This window comes from Centruroides sculpturatus, unplaced genomic scaffold, assembly GCF_000671375.1.
Source record: "Centruroides sculpturatus isolate CEXI.00-Female unplaced genomic scaffold, Cexi_2.0 scaffold374, whole genome shotgun sequence".
Classification (NCBI taxonomy): domain Eukaryota; kingdom Metazoa; phylum Arthropoda; class Arachnida; order Scorpiones; family Buthidae; genus Centruroides; species Centruroides sculpturatus.
This window is the reverse complement of record NW_019384513.1, coordinates 596,702-616,244: the sequence shown is the minus strand read 5'-3', so window position 1 is coordinate 616,244 and position 19,543 is coordinate 596,702. Positions and strand designations below refer to the sequence as shown.

Genomic DNA, 19,543 nt, shown 5'->3' with positions numbered 1-19,543 from the left:
ACTTTTTTAGATGACCCTATTGTGCCTCACAATAGTAATGCTTTGGATGTGTGGAAATCCATGAAATTTTTTAACTATAATTTATGTGAACTTGCCATGAAGTGGCTTTGCATTCCTGCCACTTCAGTTCCAGCAGAAAGATTATTTTCCAAAGCTGGAAATACTATCAACAAAAAGCGGAGTTCTTTAAAGCCAAAGAATGTACATAAACTTCTAGTTTTAAATTCATTATCAATTGAAGAACTGTATGCATTGGAACTGTAATTGAACTATACAAGTTGAAAATAAAATTAAGTTTTGTTTTTTTTAAACTGTTTGAGTTTATCTTGATTGAACATCGATGTTCCAATGGGCATCGATCAAACATCGATGTGAAATCCGACATCGAAATTTAGCATCGATGCTTAGGCAAACATCGATGTTAAAATTATAGACATCGCACAGCACTAATATGGATTGATGACAGGATTGATTGACCAATCAGCGCTTCGTAGCTCTGTCGGAGGTCCGCAGGTGGTCCGATGCTCGGCGGCCAATCAGCGATCTCGCATTCAAAACCACTGGTCGTTTTTCCAACCGACTTCTGCAGCGTCGACTAGTTTGAAATAAAATAAAAAACAACAATAAAAAGGCGGGAATTGTATGTCCAGACGATTCTAATCCCGACATGTAGTATACGTTTGGGTTATATCGAAATAAAATTCATTCGGAATCACAAAATATTAATAACATTTTCAATAGTTACTCCAAATTTTATTCATATTAAAATGTTATAAATGTTTAGGAGTTCGTTTCAACTCTTCGCCCTGTGATCACTAAGAGTTTTTAATAACCGTCATGGATTCCGACAGTTGAAGTGAGCATCCGGTAATCTCTTGTAATTCGGTTTATTACCACAAGAACCAGCATACTATAACTAGTCAACAGCCTGATTTTAAGTCCTAAGCATCGGAAGGCCTTTACCATATTTGCTTAAAGTTTGTAGACAGTGCTATTACAAGGGACGGATGGGCGAGCGGTCAAGGTGGCAGCCTACCGGGGGATCGAATCCGGACGGGTGAAGGAATCCCCAGGAATCTTTCGGGGGGTGGTCCGTTCAGATATGTCGGGGCCCCGTCCCTCACCACCCGGCCGCCCCACTGTGGGCCTGGCCGAACCCATAATGAGCCTGCTATAAGAGGCCCTCTTAATGCCCACAGGGCGGAAAGAGTATAAAAAAAGCGCTATCACAAGAACATACCAATATAGTGCACACTGTACAGTATGGACATTGTGTAAGGAAAGAGAAAGGATTGTTAGATTATTTGAAAATGGCAAAAGTTATACTCGAAAGCTTTTGCCTAGTTTACATTAGAGATAAATGGAAGTATAGCTATAGGTTTATAATTTGTTAATAGCAAAATACCGTGGTTGACAAAGATTTATGAATACGAAAAACTATCGTAGACGAAAAAGCAATTAAATATATATCATGACATTTATAAACGCTTTTATTTTTTTCTTGTATGACCTTTTAAATACTGGAATTTAAAAGCATGGAGACAGTTATTTTATATCCGTTACAAATTGAATATTTAACGGATTTTCCGTTATAACCCGTTGCTATAGTTTTCCTTCACGTCCGCTCCGGTGGCGTGATGCTTTGCCTCCTTCTGGATAGCGCCAACCGTCTCCTTTTACCACGCATGTGCCAACATTCAAATTTGACCAATCGTGTTGTTACACGATTCTCCTTGACTCGGATAATGTTTTAAAAATGTTCAAACTATCCAATAGCATTAAAGAAGAAATTCAACGGACGTTTAAAAACGAGAATCTTGTCTTTCTGAAAATCATCGTCCAATAAGAGTATTAGAATATACCGTTTATGACCAATCAGAAAACGAGACCGGCTATAAATTTGCTTGGATTCTCAAATTCGTTAAAATCTTCACTAGGAGAGGAAGGATGCTAGTCAGTCTTTCGTTCCGGTTTTTTAATACCGAATTTTGATAAGTTACATTTTAATTATAATTGTTTTTAATTTAATTTTAAAGCTAGAAACAAAAGTTATATTTTTCTATACTGTAGTTTTCTTTTTTAATTTTAAATTTCTAAATCTTCTGAGGTAATGATTTAAAAGATATTTTAAATTTTAGACTGAAAACACCCAAATATGGAAACCCAACAATTTTATTTTAAATGGAATTGATGGACGAAGTGCTTGAAACAAATAAATCTGGTCCCTGAAGAATTAATAGTGGAAACTGCTTCCACTTCGCAACCAAAGAAAAAACGGAGAAGGAAGAATATAAACCGCAACTGTACCCAGCAGAAAATAATTAAATATGCAATTAACACTTTATCACTCGCTGGAAGAATAGCTCCTCGAATGAGTCTGACGATGCCGACGAGATTCCACCTAAAGCTCCGAGTCAATATCATCGCACAGTTACATCCGACCCAACAACATTCGATACGACATCCACATCTACACCTATTGCCGGAAGATTCTACAACCCAGCATCTTTCTCTTCAATATTCGACTTCAAATTTGGATATTTGGTAACTGATTTATTCAATAAATAAAATAATTTTATATATTATTTTAAATTAAATGTTAAAATTTTTCTAAAACTTGCAGCGTGGTCGAGTCACTCTACAATCCTCAAGAAGAAACAGCAATGTCCGAGCCATCACGAGCCAGTATCATGATTTGAATTTGTCGGAATCAAATAATTTTAAAGGTAAGACATTTTTGTATGTTGCTTTCTATACAGAACCGAGAGGTCTGATGCAGAATTTAATCTGTGTGACAAGATCGAAATTTCTTCCCTTACAACTGAAGTATCATACTTGTTTCGTGAAATCTTCATTCGCACAATTGAAAACAAATAATATTATTTTTTAATATTCGGTCTCTTAATGTCTCATCAGGCCTCTCCATTTTGTTCCCATTTGCTTAATATAATTGATGCATTTTTCTTAATATTAAAGTATTCCCATTTTATATTTTCGTTTTATTTGTTAATTTATCTAATATTTTCGTTTTAAATGTTTAAAGCTGATTTGGATATTTATTTATAGAATAATCAAAAATGTTAATATTAATAAGTCTTATTAAATATAGGCATGGTGATTTTTTTATATTTAAAAATCAGTGATGTAAATATTTTTGTAAAATTAGACTAACATCTTGATGTATACAAATTAAATATGTAAGAATTGTTATGTATGTATATATTTAGTAATTTTTTTGTATGTAAATATCATGGAAACTGTCAAAATAAACGAGTTTTCTTTGTATTTTTATAGTTTTTGTTTTAAAAATATATTTTTAAAAATTATAGTTTTTATTTTATTCCCGAATTTCATCGTTTCATTTGTGGTCGGTCATAATTATTTTTAACAAACGTAGAAAATTAAGAGGCGGTTAATCGTAGAAAATTATGAAGGCGGTTAAACCCCTTTGGCATTGTATCCAGTGGCGTACCGTAGTGGGGGCGGCAAAATTTCACAATAAATAATAAAATCTTGTAAAAATTTTGAAACATCCTAATCTATATATGCATCGCGCCTACGATAGTGCTATCGTCCGGGAATCGGCTCGCCGTCGAGGTGAACTAGTAATTTTTTTATCCAAGGAAATCTTCCGAAACTTGTTAGCTTTTTTTTGCTTGTACGATTCATTCGCGTTCATATACACCACTAATATCCAATGGAACTATTTTAAACAGATCGTTGCACTACCACCGAATTTTTCATTGTTTGTTCTGTGACAAAACTGAATTTTGGTCTTTTAAATTGAAATACCTAAATAAGAGGGCCGAAATTTTCCTCCGTCCCGGGCGGCTGACACTCCCGGTACGCCACTGATTCTATCCTACCGATCTCCTTTCAAATAACGTTAGGTAGTCGAAGCCCAACACGTTCGTGAGATCCAAATTTAAATCAAATTTACTACTACATGAACTGTAACAAACGAAACTATACTTGGTCAGAGCAACCGTATCGTACACTGTACAGTACAGTATATTCATACTCATCGGCGACAAGGCAGCAAACTTTCGCGCACTTTTTACAATGTTGCCAGCGTTCTGAATCTGACGGCGGCAGTCCACAAGTCGTCACAATTCCTTATACCGATACGATATAAGGAATTCCAGAAATTTTTCATGAAGTCTCTTTGTCCCTTATTATTCGATAGCCCTCATTGTCAGCTTGGCCAAAACACATAATAGACATGAGATAAGCTAGCTCTCGTATCCACAGGATGAAAGTGCCAGGATGACGGAATTCTCGGGAAAATTTATCATAGTGTGCTACTGTTAAAAGATTTTATTTAAAAATCTATATATATGAGGGTGTATATATATTTGTTCGCTATGCACTAAGCCATTCGACCAATTGGTACAAAACTCGTCAGTTAAACATGCATCTAACTTAGATAATGGTGTACAACCACCCCTAGAGGCCGGATGGCCGAGCGGTCAAGGTGGAAGCCCACCGCTCTGGGGGACCCGGGATCGGAATAGAATCCGGACGGGTCAAGGAATCCCCAGGAATCTTTCGGGGGGTGGTCCGTTCGGATATGTCGGGCCCCGTCTCTCACCACCCGGTCTCCCCATTGTGGGTCTGGCCGAACCCATAATGGGCCTGCTATAAGATGCCTTCTTAGTGCCCACAGGGTGAAAAGAGTATTAAAAAAAACACATACTACCTTAAAATATTGATTGGTTTTCTATATTAATTTCTGTCTATATTCAGTTTGCAGACTTTACATGTAGCGTTATCTATTAGCAAAATTTAAAAAACTAATAAACAATATAATTCAAACTAAAAAAGATATATGTAATTATATTCTAAATTATATCTTTACTTAATTACTGCGACAATGATATAGCGCGAAGTAGACACGCTATATCGTTACTGCGATGGGGTACTCACCTTCATGGAGTCGAAAGTATTAAGGATTCATTGCTTTCCACCCAGGATGGTTTACCTCGCTGTCTCTTGCTTCTCCAGTTTTCTTTATCAGAAGATTCAGTACTTTGACTTGATAAAAGTTTCGTCGATTCTTTTCTCCTTTATCACATTCACTCCAATCGTTGCTCCCTTCCTCCAGAAGAAGACGCCGTGACTATTTCTTCAGTTATGATTTGATTTCCTTCGGTTCCTTCACCTCAGACAAGAATTGGACCAACCTGATCTCGGAAGTTACTCTCAAGGAAAGTCAAATTCCACATTACCACTGCGCGGATTGTAGATAACTTCTGGTTTGAACAGGGGCGGATCTACATAGGGACTAATAGGGCTTAAGCCTTGGGCCCTTGAGTGTCTGTTTAGTTATGGCAACGCAACACTTGGGCAATCTGCCTGGGGATGTCTTCCGAGAGGTCTTTTTAAGGGAAACTGGCTCCTATTTAGGCGTTACAGACGTGGAGAAAACCCGGAAAACTCCACGTGGCCAGCCCGTTCGAGCTGGGCCCGAACCCACGACCGAACGCCCGGTGTTCAGGGAACGAAGACCGCCTGGCCACTGGTGGGCCTTTCAATTAATATGTTAAAACGTTGCTTACTGATGCGCCCAAATTGCGCAGGTAATTTATCTCAAATTTTTTTTGCGTCATTGCACATCAACACAAGCTCAGCAACTGGTTTACTTAGTGTACTTGCCATCAAACTTCCACCCTCACGTCATCTTGCCACTCGACATATGTTTCTTTTTGTTCATTTGTTGGCTCTGTTGCTAACTCAACACGTACTGTACACGCTTATCGTTAATAATGTCTTCTAATCCGTATGAACGCAACACCACAGTTCTCGTTCGCACGTATTCAACCGAGTATAACTTCAGCAGCACACCAAAACTGTCTCTTTCATTCAAAACTGTACTTTTCTTATCTTCATGTGGACTGGGCCCATAATCTATGGACCGTTCGATGCGCGCCCTCAAAAGTGTGCCGGCAGAGAAAGAACTACGATGGCACTCACGTGCCAAACTACTCACGTGTACGCACCTTTCGAACTAAAAATCACTGTTCTCTAAGTTGAAATTTGGACTTTTAACACTACAAAAATATTTGGGGGATGTTTGAAAAGTTCGCTCTTCTTCACTACCGTAATTACTTTTTATTGAAATGAAGAGTTTTACACGTGGACTTCACAAGAAAACAACACGACTGACTTGCATGCAGTAGATTACAAAAAAGAGCGTTAATTAATTAACTCTTCTACTGTGCGAAAGAGGTCGTCTTGTCATAGTTTTTCTTTTTATTATAACAGTAATCAATTGATGAACAATAAGAGTCTGTGATTTTGTAACTTATTCAAAGCGACATAATGTAATTTATCTCCAAAATAACAAGATTTATAAAGTTCATTTAAGTTATGTGCGCTCATATGATGATAATCGTCTATTGGTTATAGTGCTGTGAGATTTAAATAATAGTACAGTACATACAGGTTTTTTTTCCTACTGCAGAATGGCATGGTTAGTCATTACCAATGCAAAAACCTGAAAATTAAGGTGTTGTAACTGTAGATAAATGATCTAGACTCTTTAAGAGTTGGTGTTGTATTAATTTTGATTCTCCACTAACACCTAATCTCAATGTATATTTTCAACCAATCCCATGCAGTCTTTCTTGGTATTGAAATTTATATGAACAGCAGTGTAAATATCCAATTAATAGATTGTTATTCTACTTTAATGTGCTACAGTACGTTACTTTATATTATTTTTAATACAATATTTATAAATTAAATATTGTATTAAAAATTTATGTATTTTGATAAATATATTTTTTCGAACCTTTAACAATATCCATCAAAATACATAATTTTTTATTAAAAAGTTGAAGTTTTATGTAATAAATTATTTTTTAACTTGTATATTACAGCCATTAATTTATATCTTTACTGTAATCCTTAATTTATGCCCATAAACATATGATAATGTGAAAAATTTTTACCTGGTCTACAAATGAGATTTAGTATTAGGTAAGTTTCCTACAAGATTTTGATTTTTGAATAGTAAAAAAGTTTTAGATTGCTAATCTAAATGAAAGTATTTTACACAAAGTCACATAAAGTGGTGTAATGTGATCAGTTATAATGAATTCAAATACATATTTCTGAGTTCTGTGTATTAGAAATAAATTTCTATCTCAATTACAATATTACAAACGTTTTTGATTTTTGAATAAAACAAAACACAAATGTAATTTCCTGAAACTTTATTGCTTACGTCATTCACAGTGAAAAATATAAAGTGGCGATGTCGATATATATCGAATTCAACATCATAAATACTTGGGATGCAGCCATCGCTGAATGGCTATTTACTGGTTTGTACATATATTTACAAGGCAAGTTAACGATGGCTCGACTGGCAACATATTGTCCACGAGGACACACAACTTGTCCAAAGACACAAAATTTACAGCGATAGAACAAAACAAACATATTCTTCAAATTACATATATGCCGATGTAAATAAAAATGGCAAGCGATCCATCAATAGTGAACAAAAAGCTTGTCGGAAGCGTATGTTACTGAACGATTCTTTTTTTTACTTTGATATCTTTAAAAATTCCTAAATGTACAAAATGTTTCAATTTTATCCGTGAAAATGTTCTGCTTACAATATACAGTATATATATGCTAACTTTTTAAAATTTTCACTATTGATGTATCACCAAAAGTAAAATTATATATGAAAACAAATACTATAAATTTGACTTCTCAATGGATGAGCTGCAATTGCAATGTTCACCCAACAACAAGGCAATAGAGGACATGCCAGATAATTAGATTCACAACGGCACTGGAAACAGTAATGTGATGATGATGATGAGAATGTTTAAGTTTTGGAAATCCAAGAGAAATCTACCCTTGTTTGGATTATTGTTACATATTGTAGAAGCACTGATTTGGTTGATCAAAGACACTGATGTAACAATACAAAAGTGGCAAATAACCGATAGTTGAGGAAAGTAACACAAATGTTAAGCACCACTGTTCAAACACTCTACCACGGTGTGGTCCAAGTGTAGTTATAATTACCAGAGTTACTGAAATATGCAAGTTTCTGTTGGTTCCACAAACAATAACGGTCAAGATAGCTCCGGTTTGATTTTGTCTGGCACACACTTGAGATTTACATTAACAATTATAATTTTGTCATTTCTTTTATTATATTCTCTAACAATAGCATCCAACATACATCAACTTTATTGCATAGTAGTCAGTATTTCATGACTGTTCACCCTGATAATTGGAAACAAGAATGTCCCAGAGATTTTGTTTGAGGCAAACTTTATTGTAATTAGTTAATTTGTCCCATTACTATACTTTAACAATCACTGTCTTGTATTTTATCTGTACATGGAGGAAACATCTTCACCTGCAACTTCTTTGGACATTCCTTGGCACTGAGTTTACTTGGACTTATGGGTAAACAACTAACCCATGTTAAAACCCTGCTGAACATCAGAACCAAGGATTAACAACTTGGTAGTTTGAGATACTAATGGAAGCCTTTTCGTGTTACTGAATGATATTGATCACGAAACTGGACTTCACTTTTTGTTGACTGAGCAAATGGTGGCAGTCGTCTGACTTACAGAATTTGATAGATGTCAAACATGGGTCGCTAGAGTTCCCGGTTTGAGGTGTGTTTGTGAATGCTGAGCAGTTATGTAACGATTCTGAGTAGTATTAGGACCGGGCGTAGTCGGACTCCCACTCCATGTAGTGACGTAAACACCCTGAGGTGGCGGTAAATTCGACTGGGAAGTTCGAAGATAGGGATTGGCATAACTGGCACGATAGCGAGGATCTATAGAATGACCCAGTTCATCCAATGACTGAGGTGAACTTCCATATAAACCACTGTCTCTGCTAGCATTTAAATGAACAGAAGGTGGATTGTAATCTCTTGAATAATCAACATAGGGAATGTATCCATTATTACTTTGAGTATCCTGAAAAATAAAAATTTTTTAAATTATTCATTTAGCAAAATTTAAATAGTTAACAATAAGTCAGAAATAAAATATTTATCTAGATAAATATTTACTTATAAATAAATAAGTCAGAAATAAAATATTTATCTAGATAAATATTTACTTATAAATAAATAAGTCAGAAATAAAATATTTATCTAGATAAATATTTACTTATAAATAAATAAGTCAGAAATAAAATATTTATCTAGATAAATATTTTATTTCTGACTTATTTATTTATAAGTATACTAGATAATGCCTAAAAGCAAGACTCAAGGAACTCTACACACCCTACAAGTCTTGGCATTTATGTGGTCTAAAATCTGGCATTTGAGTAAATGAGGTCTCTCATCTTCACTTTCCAGCAACAAATATGTTGACAACCTTTTGATTTTTTAAACCCACAGATTCATTGACAACCATGCAAATATCCTTACCTTGACATTTGACTGACCATAGTTTCCTCTAAATCAGTTTGTCCACAGCTGACCAAATATTTTCTAATAGTGGACTCAGTAGGTACAGATCTAACGTTTGTAGTTTTTGCCACCCAATTTCTAAACAGGTTGTCTGTAAACATGGTGTTCTATTTTACAAGTACCATTTCAGTATTTGATCTGAATTGGTCTCAGTTAAATGGAATGTTTCAGTTATTGTTTGAGAAAATCCTGGGACATTTGTTGAAGTCTCTGCAATATTCCTTGATGCAGGTGTAACTTTTACATGTAAATGTATTGCACTTTCTATGTACAAATCCAAAACAAACTTTTTTTACATGGCTTACAAAATCACTGCAAGATAACTGCCTTTACATTGTTAGTCCCAGTTTACTGTACTTTTAAAATCAGATGATGGTCGCTATGGTTATGTTAGTAGTTTTAAAGTTACAAAATGTTTCAAAGTTTAAATATGCTGATTGTTAACACAGCAATATAATTTTTTAATTCTACTTTTGTTATGAAAAGTTATAAATTTGAGAAACTCCTAATAACCTAATACAGTACCAATAAAATTTGTTTTCAAAATATTTTAATTTTTCCAAACTGTTCCCAATTACCCTTCACATCCTCAGTTTGAGAGCAGATGTTTATGAACTAAAAGTGCAAAAATTGATAATTAATAAACAATTTAAAATGTACTGTTTATCATTTTTCAATTTTCAGTTTAATAATTTTGATTGTGTAACAAAAAAATTAAATTCCAATTAAATTTTTTCTAGTTTATTATTGTTTTCAGTATCTCAGCATAAATAAGTGTAATTTACTAACAGCACTTGTTGAAAATAACTAAACCAATTTCAATTTCAATAACAAACCAAATCAATTTAAATAATTTTTTGATCCACTGGAAAAATATTATATTTGATGCTTACATGCCCAATGTGCCAAATTATGCTTTTTATGCCATTTGGAGACACATTCTATTTTATGATTTTATAACTACATTAACTTCAATAAGAGGTTATTCATATCTTAAAAAAGTAAACAGCCATACCTAACTTTTCATGTTATGCTTAAGTTATATTGATCATTAATTAAGGCAACTATTAACAATATATTTTTGAACTGTTGTTATTCTATATTATTTTTGTTTGTTTTTTCTCTATGATCTATATATCATTTATAGGATGAAAAATGCTTATATAAATATTATGACAAACACTATGAACATAATATTTAAGAAGTATAGTCTGAGTTTGTGTTGAAGAAACTTATATAAATTTAATAAAAACATTTTATTCGTTTCATAAAATATGTTAATAAGGAATATTTATGCACAAATGCAGGTTTAAGTTAGCACAGAATAGTAAGGATGATAAGTTTAAAATACTTACAGCTTTTGGTGGAAAAGTTGGTTCTGCATAATCAGCAGAATATTTATATATATCCTGTGTGTCATGTGTCCTTGTTGTATCACTCGTTTCCTCCCAGCTTCTTTCATGTTCATTGTTTGATAATGATGATGCTGTTCTAATTTCAGCTTTCAAATCAGAATCTCCAGAAGATGCAGAATCAGATTGTTTGGCTTTTTTCTCTGATCCAAAATCTTCATCTAGATTTTGTAATAGTAATAAAAAGAATTCAGTACAGATTATAGATCTGTATTTTATTTAGAAATAAATATACTTATACAGATTTTATTTTTCCTTAATTACTATTATTAATCACGTATTATTCTTTACTTTATTTATAAATAAAATTTAAAAAAATATATAATATTTTTATATTTTCATTTTCAGTAAAATCCCTTGAATTATAACTGTCAAAAATCTAAGAAATAAACTTGGATAAATTACCTTAGAATTAACGTAAGTAAATGTAACTACATGATATACATAAATATGAATAAGCCATCTGATATTGACCATTTCCAAATTCATATTAATAATTTGATAACAATTTACAGATTTTGAAATGCAGAGGAACATTGTTAATACATTTATTTACATCAATACAAAGTACAAAACATCATAATTGGCAATATGCTAAATTTTATGACAATGTATTAATTTATAAATTATTGTAAAATGGACATTTTTATTCAATTACCAATTTTTTATGTTTTCTTAATTGTAATCTCTGCATATAAATGTAGCCAACCTGATATTAACTTATATATTGCATAACTTTTGATTTGATACAAATATTATGATTAAACCCTTACAATTAAAATGAAACAAACTTCTGATAAACTCTTATAGTTTTGTTATCTCAAAGTATATTCTTTCTTGTCATTCAATTTACTTTATTTTCTCTTCTATTCAAATATATCTGATTATTCCATCTTTTTGAAGTGATAAGACAAAATATATATAAAAAGATTGGAGTAATGTCTCAAAATCAAGAAACTAAAAAGCTTTTTGATAAATTTTCTGAAATGATTTACTGACTTCTAAAGATTTTGAGTAACTAGTATTTTCTTACCCTTACTCTTTTAAAGAAGTTCAAATTTGTAAATTGCATCTCTAATTTCAAACTTCAGATATAAGTTGTTTCAGATACAATTAATAAGAAATTGTCATATTCTAGATAAACTAAAAATTCTTTTCTTTTCAGAATCACTAATGACAGAGTGATTTTGGAATTTGTTTTTAATGAATTTCTACATGTACTTTAATTTGTGTATGCTTTTGATGAAGTAAATTTCTAAATCTTCTAGCTAACACCTTTACTTGATTATCAGTTATGTAAATCCAAAATTATCACAAACAACATTAAAAAATATGACTAACTATCTTAATGATCAGATAATTTCAGATGAATAAACTGAACTTAATTGTTTCATTTTTTTTTCTGGTACTTTCCTTTCCTTTATTTCTGAATCTTCAATGCAAGATATTAAACTCAAACTATCATTAGCAAGCATATGATAGATGATTATATATTTTTGTATGTAACTTGCACATTTGAAATGCATTTCTGTTAATACACAAGTTATGACAAAATAGAAATAATGTTCTGTTAAATCATTACGAATTTCCTGTAGTAACTTGCATTGAATACTCAAAATAAAGAACTCAATTTTTTGAATTTTATAAATTGAAGTGATCAAATGTTACTTTTCTACAATTCTGTAATACATTTTACTCTGTAGATGAAAGATTGTTTGTGTTACCAAATACCAAAACTGTCATAAGTTGACAGTAGTCAAGTTTCAAACTTAGAAACAGTGACAGACAAAGTGAGTGAAACAATAGAACATAATTGACAGATGATTGATTACATAAAGCTGAGTGTGAAACAAAGGGCAACACTTCATGATGATAAATAAACACATAAAAACAATTAAAAAACATGAAAATGGGACAATGACAACAGCATAACAAATACACAGCAAGATGAATTAAAGTAGTTGGCTAGCTTTAGAATGTGATGGAGATTGTAGATTAGATGGTGAATTTGTATAATTTGACTATTGCAAAGAGGAAAAAATATTTCTCATTATCATCTCACAATCCAAGTAAATTCTTTAATGAATAATGAATTAAGAAAAATTTGATAATGATAGAATTAAAATTCTGTTCTTAATCTGAATGCATCTATCAACAGTGTGAAAAGATTTATGTATTGAAATTATCATCATAAAATATTTGCTGTCATTTATTAGATCAAATTGATAAATGTATATTTATTTGTCAATTTGATCCAAAATTACCAAAACCAAATATTGCCAGGTACTCTTTTTTTGGATTAGGATACTATATTAAATATATTAATCTGGCAATATTGGCTTACATATAAAATTTGTAAATTTCAAGCATTTTTATAAATTTTGTTTGTATTACTTTGAATACCATAAAGGGTCTTTGGACAGAAATATACCTAATCACTATAGCATGAATGTAACCTGTATGATATATACTAATTCTATATTACACATATATGTCTAGAGGTGAAGATTGGCTCAGAGCCTGGATAGCATAACTGATAACGTACCTGCCCGGCTTGCAGGAGTTGCGGGTTCAAATCCCGCTTCAGGTTGATCTTTTCTTCTAGATGTTTCTAAATTATTAAATTAAAATTAATTCTAATTATTAAGATACTTTCAAGATTGTGACACTTCCTACTTCTAGTCCAAATTTCGTAAGTAAATTAAAAGATTACTTTATTAATAGCCGAAAAAATCAGACAATATTTGGTATATAAACTTGGCACAGAAACAAAACATTTAAAGCAATTGTCTGCAATACAACACAAAGTTGCACACTATCCTATCATTTGATATCGAGACAGTGTGATAGTCCGGAAACAGATTTTCAGAATTTGGCTTTAGATCATTGGCAATTGTTAGTTGATACAATATAACCCAGAGTGTTTCTAAAATTACTAATGTCATAACAGCAATTTGAGCACATTTTTGTTAAGAGAATGATATTCAATGTCATGTTGTTCCTATTATGAAAGACTTACATTATCATACCAATATTGGATAGGATGCCCAATATTCAGATATTAATCTGGATAACTTTTGAAAATTTTGTGGGATAAATTAGATCATTAAATACATGAGAGAATCAAAAAATGAAAGTTGAATTAGTCAGTGATTTGAAGAATACTTAGTGGAAAGTTTTAGAAAACATATATACTGTGTAAAATGCTACCAGAGAATATTTTGCAGACAGTAGAGTTTGTAAGAGATACTAAAGATTTTAGCACTTCTAATAATATTCCAATAAATAAAGATTGTAGAAAAGCAAATGTCTAGATATTAATGATAGGATTGTGCACTTTTTGCAATTATCTCTCAATTTTATTTTTATCTGCTACAAAAGATATATTAAAGACTGCATTATATATTATATCAATAGGACCCAATCAATAATCATTTTGGTTTTGATTTGATACAAAGTATAAAAATTGAAGACACAAAGTTAAAATCTGTTTTTTCAATTTTTATCATATATCACTCAACTCAAAACCAAAAGTGATTTCAACAATATTGTTACATTGATATTACCAAATCAATTTTTCATTCTTAAGAGATAATTGCAAATGACAGAATAAAAACATTTGTAATATATTCTTAAAACTTTGTATAAACAATCAAGAAAGGCATTTAATAAGAATTTAAAAACATTAAAAAGCATCAGATTATTCTGTGCCAGTTAAGATGAATATGGAATGTACAGTACAAAAAACTCATTTGTATTCTATGCCACTTACCAAGGAAATTTTAAATACATAAAACTTTAGTCCATGCAAATAATATAGAAATCGGTATTTATTAGTAAAAGTAAAATAGGAAAATAGATTAATTATCAATATTAATCTCGTAATATATTATTCTGATTAAAACAAATAACAATTTTGTGCTTTCAAAATGATAATCACAATTAAATCAAGATGCTTCTAGCATCTTAGTCATACTCTAAAGTGCTAAATAGTAAATTGAAGCATACACAAAGAATGAATGAAACATAAAAATAATCAGTAGAAATTATAGTAAATATATAGAATAATTCATGACAAAAAGATTAAGAAATTCTGGAAAATGTATTCCACAAGGTGATGAACTAATGATATGTTACTGATCTGCTGATTAATATTTAAATATCTATTTTAGATATATATATCCTTTTATCATAACTTTAACAGTGAATTCTTTAGAATATAGATTTATTTATGTTTATTATGAGTATAGTTTCATTTTCAAGTAGGATATTTATGGATGTGATATTCAACTTGCAAGAAAACTTTATGCAAAATTAGTTAATAGATATAGATATTTTAATGAAATAAATTATGCATATATCTTGATACTGTTTTCGATTATTTCAATGATTAGAAATAAATATAGTTTTAAAACTCTATTTTATATGTTTCAAAATAGTTGTCCTTTCCTGCAATTTCTTGTATTATGCACTTTACCTAACAAGCATTTGTGAAATATAATTGCCTACAGAATTTAGCTTTACTATATGCAACTCTAAAAACCCACCTGATTGATTAGAAAGCAGTGGTGTTAGTAAAAAATTCCTTTTTCATCAAAACGGGCCATTCAAATTATATAGGCTCCACTGCTCGTACCCTACATCATAGTCTCTAAGAACACAAAAGACATATATATTATTTAAATGATCATCTAATCCCTAAGATCATAAGTATTCATAATTACGCTTTCTCCACAAATGGACTAAGTTTTCTGAAATGTAACTGTGTTAACTTATTTATCTAAAAGATCTTACTGACATCAAATTTTTTGTTTGAATTAAAACTTTTTTCATAAATCAATAAAAAATCATTTCCTAATTAGATGAAGAAAATTAATATTACTGTTAATTTTTCATTGCATATTAACATTTTAATCAAACAACAAATATATGCCCATATTCAATTAATATTTATGGCCCATATTCAATTAATTCTGATTATACTGTATATGAATTTGTGAAATTTTTAAACATATTCAATAAAATTTGAATAAAAGCAATTCTTTATAACTTTGTAAAATGCATTTTTAAAAACTGATTACATGAATTTAAATTTCTGGTTAAGTAATTAAAATAATTTGGAATATCAAACAGCATCAAGATCATCATATAAACATCAGTTATTGAGATTATTAGTAAGACAAAAGATATTTTAAAGATACATATTTATCAATCATACAGTTATATCCCTGATCATACAGTAAAACCTGTGTAAAATGGAAAAATATTCAGTATGATGCAATTCCAGTTTACACAGGGTTTTATTGCATTTTGTTAGAAAATCAATAGAAAAATTTTACATTTTACATAACATTTTTTCCAATATTTCCAGTAATTTAAAATTTATACACAAATTATGTTCTAACATTTTAATAAATGTATTTATTTTTTCTCAAGATTTGAAATAATCTATGTACTTGTAGCAATTAAAGAATAAATATTGCTAAAAGAAAGAATTTACAGAAAGACTAAAAAGCATATTTCATTTTATTTTTAACAGTAAAATATCAATAAGAAAGACTATTTGCTTGATATATTGATTTAGAAATGTATGAAGTTACAAACAAAAACTTATGTTTGTGTTACTGAATGTACCAATATTATCAATTTAATATTAATAAGCCAACTGTTTTAATATATTTATTATATTTTCTCTTTTCTCAGTTCTCTCTTTCATAAATTCATGAATTTCATTGAGTTTTTTAATTAACTTTTATACCAATGGAAGGAAAAATAATTAAACCTGCAAGGATCTATATTACAATATTACAAAAAAATCACTTTGAAACTTTTTGTTCTTTAAAACATCATAAATGTTATCTGAATTTAATTTACAGAAAATTTTAAAAAACTTAATTATAGAAAAAGTAAATTTAACATATTAAATAAAGTTAAATAAATTCCATGAAAACAGTTGTTNTATAGGCTAGATGGTTAAAACACCTCAAACAACCACAAAAGTTCCAAAATATATTTTCTCAGACATGTATATTATTCAGGCTATAATTATTTACTCTGATATCTTCTAATTTCAGTATCCATGAATATGCTTAATATTCAATTTAATTGTTATTATATATCTGATTTCAGTATTTAAAATTTTTCCAAAAGAACATCTGTCTTATAGCTTAAATAAATCATAATTTATTTCTCATCTAATTTAGGCTGTGCTGTAATTATATAAGGATACTACACAAGTATGTGAAGTTCTTTTAAATTCTCTTTATAAAAACTAATTAAAAATATAAGTTTGATTAAATGCCATTTGATATAGCTTTTCTTTTGATAAAAAGTAATCATATTCATTCTGAGTTAATCATTTTAAAAACAGACTAACTGTTCAACACCTGAGTTTTTTCAGTACTATTACATAAATTAAGTTTATGTGTTCATTAAACTAGATAAAAAAAAAGCCATTCTTAATGATCTGTATTTGATTTTAGTTTTTCATCCAGATATATTTGTTTAATGAATATTTTCAAGTACATTTTATTTATTATGTATGCAATGCACTACATGATGATTATTTAAGAAATGTAAATCTTAAATTTTATATACCACAATTATTGAAGAAAATTTTTTATAGCAACAAAAATATTTATTTTTACAGGGATTCTTAAAAAAATAAAATTCCTGTAAAAATGTTCTGTATTCCAAAAACTGAGCTATACAATATTGTAAAAACTTTCTACCTTGATGTTAACCCCAGCAGTGATGTAAGTTCATAAACACACACTACTATACTTTGACACATCCTATTGGTCAATTTTAGAATATTTTAATTTGAATTTACATGTAAGCTCTTCTGCATTTGACATATTAGAATATCAAAGAGCTGGGTATTCCATCTATTTGAAATTTGTGACCTGAAGTAGGTCTTAGAAGTAGAGAGAAAACATTTGTGTTTTTATGAACTTACATCACTGCTGGGTTAATATCAAGGTAGCGATTTTTATAATGTAAGAATTCTTGTTCATAAGTATTAAAAAATTATGTATGGTTAATAATTTATATGTGAAATAAATATTATTGTTCTAATTTGTTCATATTACTCAGAATGGATACAGTATGGGAAAATTTAGAGTTGTCATATTACATTATAAAATAACTAATTAAACAAACCAATACATTGCATTTGTAAGAACTTTAATTATATATACAGTGGAAAGTTGATAGGACCAGAAATAATTCAGAAACTCATTTATTTTTGTGTTTTGGATATAACATCAAGCACTGTGCACTTAAATACTGTAATGCAATTACTGTATTTTAAAGTAAATTAATTTACTGAAAATCTAAATAATGTTATGTATATGATCAATTTTTTCAGTGTGGTAATTGACAAATGACAGTAATTTCCAGTTACATGGAGAGTTTTGTCTCTGTATACTATATATACTCTGTGGTATGTACTGTACAATGTTACAAATTCTACTTTTTTGTTTTTTGATAACTGTTTTGAATAATCAAGAATGGAGAGTCCATTAAATTATATATATATATATATATATAACTGCAAACTTTTATACATATAAAGATACTGAAAAATTTAATATTTAAACAACAAAATTTATATATCTAATTCACAAATAATATGATTTTTTTTCATTTTTTTAATACACTATTCAGAAAAGTCACATCAGAAAAAGTATTGGTACTAAATATAAGTGACAATCAAATATGTTTAAAGTCAATGCTATCTTTATCAAGCAAAATATTTTAAAATGTATAAATTATATCAATTTTGAAATTATTTTAATGAAAAATTAATCAGAATATTATTGTCTATTGAATTGCCTGTTAAGACTGACTTTTTCTCCCTTTACTATTTTTTTTAATTTCTAATTTCCTTTAGTCAATCTTTAGGTGTAATAATAAATTGAATAATTTTTGAAAATAATTTATTTCAAGAATATTATTTTTGTTTTCAAATGTTTAAGTAATAATTTCATAATTTTAATTTTATATAACTGTTTGATTGGCACTATTGATACAGATCTTCATCATAAACCAATATCACTCAGCCTCATTCATCATTTTTTATGAGCATGAAATTGAAATGGATGATTTAACCACAAGATTAACTAATCAAAATCAGCATCCATAAAGCTAGCCATGAAATAAATAGTAGATAAAACAAGAGGGAGAAATTGTCTAAGGGAAAGTAAGAATAAAAACTATCAGAGAAAAAAAATGATAAAATATGAAATAATTGATAGAAGACATAACAGAATGATGTGGAGAAGGACTCAAAAACAATTCTAAACAGATACCTGAAAGCCAGGAAGAATAACTTGAAAAAATTCTTTCTGTTAATTTTAAAGAAATAAAGAAATTTATATAATATTTAATATAGGCTAGATGGTTAAAACACCTCAAACAACCACAAAAGTTCCAAAATATATTTTCTCAGACATGTATATTATTCAGGCTATAATTATTTACTCTGATATCTTCTAATTTCAGTATCCATGAATATGCTTAATATTCAATTTAATTGTTATTATAATCATTGATGCAGATCATACTGTCTGTAAGTTAGTTTAGTTAACATATGAGAGGAAGAATTTAGTAACATATATTGTATAAATAAGAATAATATTCAATTGTTGTCTTATTTTAA

General features: G+C 29.8%; 1 protein-coding gene and 1 long non-coding RNA gene across 6 annotated transcripts in view; one reads left to right on the top strand and one right to left on the bottom strand.

The window, feature by feature from the left end:
* Positions 1-1,730: 1,730 nt before the first annotated feature.
* LOC111622486 lies at positions 1,731-12,061 on the top strand. 3 transcript variants are annotated; one of them, XR_002756278.1, is made up of 5 exons: positions 1,731-1,953; positions 2,139-2,544; positions 2,624-2,726; positions 11,230-11,298; positions 12,047-12,061. It is a non-coding gene; the product is annotated as an uncharacterized LOC111622486 (long non-coding RNA). The 3 variants fall into 3 exon arrangements; XR_002756277.1 differs by lacking the exon at positions 12,047-12,061 and adding an exon at positions 11,397-11,474; XR_002756276.1 differs by lacking the exons at positions 11,230-11,298; positions 12,047-12,061 and having other exon boundaries at positions 1,738-1,953; positions 2,624-2,730.
* The window catches only part of LOC111622485 (irregular chiasm C-roughest protein-like), a 336,596-nt gene continuing 324,253 nt past the window's right edge, over positions 7,201-19,543 (bottom strand). For 2 of the 3 annotated variants that reach the window (XM_023364876.1, XM_023364877.1), the window contains 3 exons: positions 13,427-13,492; positions 10,825-11,042; positions 7,201-8,966 (listed from right to left, as the gene is read on the bottom strand). In XM_023364876.1, coding sequence (XP_023220644.1) covers positions 8,622-8,966; positions 10,825-11,042; positions 13,427-13,492 — 629 coding nt within the window. In that variant the 3' untranslated portion in view covers positions 7,201-8,621. The remainder of the gene's footprint in view (positions 8,967-10,824; positions 11,043-13,426; positions 13,493-19,543) is intronic. The other variant, XM_023364878.1, reaches the window with a different exon arrangement.